Source organism: Amblyomma mixtum, chromosome 3 (genome assembly GCF_055824585.1).
Source record: "Amblyomma mixtum isolate Tamu chromosome 3, ASM5582458v1, whole genome shotgun sequence".
Lineage (NCBI taxonomy): Eukaryota > Metazoa > Arthropoda > Arachnida > Ixodida > Ixodidae > Amblyomma > Amblyomma mixtum.
The window spans coordinates 47,851,635-47,856,951 of NC_143014.1; the positions used below are offsets into that span (position 1 = coordinate 47,851,635).

Genomic DNA, 5,317 nt, shown 5'->3' on the forward strand with positions numbered 1-5,317 from the left:
ACACAGAAAAGACGGAGCACAGCACGCATGTCCTTTTCCGCAAGCGAGTTCTAACGGCACTGCTCGTGTCCCTCTCTCCGACCGGATGTCGAGGGGGCCACGGCAACCGGCGAGCGGTGTCCAGATGTGGCTCCGCGCCTCTTGGGCCTCCCGCTGCTCTTCCAAGAAGGGGAGCGTGGTCGCCGGTGCTCGGAGAATGGCGGCCGCTGCAGGACTCGAACGGCCGGCGTCGCCTGTGCACTTGTCTCAAGAAACCGGAGCGCCTCCGTCGACGACAGTCGGCCATCCTTTTCCTTTCCAGCCGCCCTCGGTTGGTGTGCATCTTCGCTTCATCTGCTTTCTTTTTTTCAAGCCTCAGTTTCCTCACCCTCGTCGTTGTCCGACGAATGGTCCTCGCTTGCCACCGTTCCCAGCTCAAAGCGCTTCATCCTGTCCGCCGCCACGACGCCTTCGTAGAACCGCTGCGTCCGCTGGACCTCTGGGAAGTCTTGCACTTTGTATCTGTCGTTGGGAAGTGTTTCCACGATGATATATGGGCCTTTGTACTTTTGGCACAATTTACGGGACTCCCCCGTTGCAGCTGGTTCCCTCTCCAGCAACACCATGTCGCCCGGTTGGTAGCTCGGCGCGGTCTTTCTTCGTTTGTTGTAGCTACTTCTCTGCTTTTCTTGGTCCCGGCGTATGTTGTCGATGGCCTTCTCTCTTAGTTTCAGCATACTGGCGTCCAGCTCCAGTGCGATTTCGTCGTCAACTGAGTCCCCTGTCACGTTCCGGGGGCGAAAGTTGAAAAGCAGAGTGAATGGAGTCGTCTTCGTAGCTCGGTTTACCGTGTTGTTGATTCCCCATTGCACCTGCGTGAGCGTTTCGTCCCAGTCCTTCCCGTCGCTTCGTTCGGATAAGCTGGCAATCGCAGGGGTTATCATTCTGTTGTACCTCTCGACTTGTCCGTTGGCACGAGGCGTGCAAGTTGCGTTTTTCACGTGGATTATGCTGAGAGTCTTACAGTAGTGCTCGAATTGTCGGCTGGTGTAGGCAGTTCCCTGATCGGTAACCAACCTTCGTGGGGCCCCGAATATGGAGACGATGTCCCTGAGAAAGCTTTTGGCGTAGCCCGACGCGGTGCTTCGCACGGCCCGAATGAGCACAAACTTAGTGAAACCGTCCACTGCCACAATCACGTGTGTATTGCCACTCTTGCTGCGGATAAATGGGCCCAAGTGATCCATATGAATGGTGTCGAATGGCACGGCCACTTTTTCGATGCTGTGCAGCTTTCCAGGTTTTTTTTTCGGACGGAACCTTTCGATACAAACACTCTAAGCAGCACGAGATATGTCGCTTCACGTACCGGCGCATTCTTGGAAACCAGTATTTGCTTTCGAGCAAGGCCATGGTTTTGTCAACTGCAAAGTGACCCACATCGTCGTGGCGTCGTCTCACGACCTGCCAACGTGCCGCTCGTGGCACTACCCATAGCAGACGCTCGTCGCCGTTGTTGCCACATGTTCTCCTGAAAAGCCTGCCTTCAACCAGGACATATTCTTTTCTGATGCGCTCAGCTTCTTTCGTCTCTGATGATCCCTTTAGGGAATCCACGATCGACTGTAATGTTACGTCCGTCTTCTGTGCTAGCGTTAGCCAGTCTTCGTTGGAGAGCTCTGTTACAAAGACATTAATGCCACTTGCAACGTCAACTTCTTCGGCTTCCGACGCAGGAGCCCTGCTGAGGGCGTCGACGTGGCTCATCCTAGCTCCTGGTCGATGCTCTACATCAAACGTATACTCTTGCAACTTTAGATACCACCTGCCGACACGTGGCACCAGATCTCGCTTTGACAAAGCAGTTCTCAATGAGTTGCAGTCCGTAACAACAAGAAACTCGGTTCCGTACAGGTATGGTCTAAGCTTCTCAATTGTCCACACAACGGCTAATGCTTCAAGTTCGTATGAATGGTACCGTTCCTCGTCTCGCGTGGTGCTACGGCTAACATACATAACGGGGTGCATGAGGCCGTCTGGTTGCTCTTCCAACAACACTCCTCCGAGGCCGACCTTGCAAGCGTCGGTGTGCACTTCCGTTCTCGCTCCGTGTGCGTAAAGTGCCAGCGTTGGCTTGCTCATCAGCTGTCTTTGTAGCTGCCTGAATGCAGTCTCTTGAACGTCGTCCCAGCGCCATTCTTCTCCCTTGAAAAGCAGGATCGTAAGTGGCTTGGCTATCATGGCAAATCCAGCCACAAAACGTCGTAAATAGCTGCAGAGGCCCAGGAAGCGTCGGAGGTCGTGGACGTTTGCTGGTGTAGGAAAATTTGCAATTCCTATCAACTTGAGGCTGTCGCGGTTGATGGTCGATGCGGCAATTTCATAACCCAAGTAGCTAATTTTCGCTTGGAAGAAGAAGCACTTTTTCAAGCGCAGCGTGAGACCAGCCGAACGAAGGAGCTCAAGTACCTCGCCCAAGCTGTCTAATCCTTCCTCAAACGAAGCCGATGGAATCAGCAGGTCATCCATGTAGGCCATGACCTTCGTGTGCCTAAGGGAGCCGAGGACGGTGTTTACCATGCGCTGGAACACACTCGGTGCGTTGACAAGTCCGAATGGCATTCGGGTGAATTCGTAGTGTCCATCCGGAGTGACGAACGCTGTCTTCTCTCGGCTCTCTTTATCAATTGGCACCTGATAATAGCCGCACGCAAGGTCTATGCTAGTGAACAGCCGTTTATCATGTAGCCTGTCAAGTTGGTCATCAATCAACGGCAGCGGATACCTGTCCTTTTTCGTTATTTTGTTGAGGGCTCGAAAGTCTACGCAAAGCCGCTTCTCGCCATTCTTCTTTGAAACAAGTAGGATAGGGCTCGCGTAAGCAGAGTTAGAGTCCGTTACTACTCCAGCCTCCTTGAGTTCGTCAATCATTGTTCTCACAGCCTGCCTTTCGGAGTAGGCTAGGCGGTATGGGCGGTACGTTACAGGAGCGTCGGTGGTCACCTCAATCTTCATTTGCGCCGCGGCCGTGCACCCGATTTCTGAAAGGCACGTCGCAAAGCAGTCGCGGTACTGGTTAATCACTGCGTCGAGTGCCTCTTTCTGCGTGGTAGAAATCGTTGTGCCAACCGTCAAATCTTCACCCGAGATCGCCTTTGCCGGTTTTCTTTCGTTGCTGTTTGCGATCAGGGAGGGTTCGGTATTTTCTTCTTCCATGCACAACGTTCCTCTCGCGATCATCTGGTTTTGAGCAACAATCAGAGGAGATTCGGATACGTTTGCCACGGGCAGGCATATCTCGCCCAGTTCATCTTCTCTTAATACGCAGCTTGGCACGTACTCGCCGCTCGTCTCGTGCAGCCTGCCGCGAACGAAGATGTCGCTGTGCGTAACGTTGTCACTCCCAAGCGCAATGAACCCGACGTAATTAGGAGGTATGACTACGGCCTCCTTCGCCCACAAGTTCACACGTCGCGGAGGTAGGGCCGGTATAGCAAGATTGGTGAGAGTTCCATCTTCGTCCTCCGACCCGTTACGCTCCTCGAAAATGCGCACGGTGTTCTTACGGCGCACCACCGTAATGTGAGGCTGCTCAGTAAAGGGTTGACCGACAAGCAATGGGACAGCCTGCACTTCGTCGCGGACAACGTGTACCTTGACGTCGGCCGTAGCCTGGTCCACCGTCAGCCTCGCTTCGAAGCTTCCCAGGGGTGTTGTTTTTCCCATTCCAAACCCTCTGATAGTGAATGGACGACTGAGTGCTTCATAAGAGAGGTGTAACTTTTCCGCTTCGCTTTCTCGTATCGTTAAGCATTGGCTGCCCATGTCGATGTACGCTTTGATCGCCTTCCCATTCACGTTGGCATCCATGAAGTACTTCTGATTTAGCACCATGCTGCCACTTGTACTGCTGCTTTCTTGGGCTAGGACTGCTGTTTTAGCTGTGTCGCTGGCTGTCGAGCCTTTCCTCGAATAGCAGTCTTTGATCTCATGGCCTGCTTTTCCACAATTCGTGCAGCGCGGTCTACGCTGAGGTTTTGGACATGCTGCCGAGAAATGTCCATATGAAGAACAATTAAAACAAAGTGGCTCTCCTTTGTCGTTGAATTTTCGTCGGGGAGCCCTCGTCGATCCGTTGTCTCCAGCGCAGTGTTGAAGCTGATGCGCCGCTGGTGACGAATTGTGTCCTCCTAGGACGCGTTGAGGATGCCGAATAGCTGGTGGTTGATACAGCGTCTTGGCTCTAGTTTCCTTTACGACTTCTGTACGCTCGTAGAGCCGCTTCATGCACCTGAGCAACTCGTCGGGGCTGGCGTAGTCTCTGACGCTGAGGGACCGCACAAGATCTTCATTGTCGAGTCCAGTGATAAGGTATTCAATACAGGCCGGGTCGCCTACATTGCAGCGCCTTGCTTTCGCCAGGTTGTCGTAGAAGTACGCCTCTATACTTTCGTGGCGCTGTTTCTTGCGTGCTTCCATGTCCCGGAAGGTGTGCTGGAAACTGGATGCTGACGGAAATGCCTTCTTCAACTCACGTTTCCACTCTGCCCAAGTGCGCTGGACATTCGTCAGGCCGTCGTACCACGTCTTGGCAACACCTTGCAGCTTTGTGAGTGCGAAGCACGTCGTTTGCTGGTCGCTCCAACCGTACGCTGCAGCCAGGTTGTCTACCTTGTTCAGCCACATTTCGACTGTTGGCTGGTCGTTAGATGACGGGTCATAACTTGGCACCAGTTGTGCGCTTGCCGTGGCCAGTCGTCCATCCACGACGCTTGATGTTCCCGTCGGTGGGTGATGTGGCGTTTGAGCCGCCTGCAGAAGCTGGGCTGCTCCCTGCAAGGCCTCACGTACTGCCGTCTGCACCGCAGCCTGCATCAGCGCCTGGAAGTCGAAGGCCCCGGGGGCTCTTCCGTTGGGGTTGTCCAGTCCGTGGCCGTCTACCGTGTCGGCGTTCATGGATCCCCGCCCTGAATTAGACTGCGCCTCGTCGTTTCGTAGAGTATCGCTTTCGCTGAGTGCCGCCTCCCTTGCTCCCACATCGTTGGGCGCGTCGCTGTCCGTTGAAAGGCCCGGTCGTGGTGCTACCTTGCTCGCAGGACCTTCCGTCGTTGGCTTCGATCGGAGCATCATCGTGGCTTACGTGGTCGAAGCTCTCGGTGAAGGCGCCAGTCTTGCAAGGCAGTCTCAATCCCACTTCTGAAGATGTAGTCGATGTAGTCGACACAACAAACGTCCAGATAAAACAACTAAATGGGCAGGTTTATTAGCCTGCGAAGGTTACATAAGAACACAGAAAAGACGGAGCACAGCACGCATGTCCTTTTCCGCAAGCGAGTTC

The 5,317-nt window shown here is 54.0% G+C and overlaps 1 protein-coding gene across 1 annotated transcript; it reads right to left on the reverse strand.

Moving 5' to 3' along the window:
- Window positions 1–347: 347 nt before the first annotated feature.
- LOC149350063 (uncharacterized) lies at window positions 348–5,109 on the reverse strand. Its single transcript, XM_089575509.1, has 2 exons — window positions 1,994–5,109; window positions 348–1,197 (listed from the first exon to the last, which is right to left on the reverse strand). The coding sequence occupies exons 1-2, from the start codon at window positions 5,107–5,109 to the stop codon at window positions 348–350; spliced, it is 3,966 nt and encodes a 1,321-aa protein (XP_089431635.1).
- Window positions 5,110–5,317: the final 208 nt, after the last annotated feature.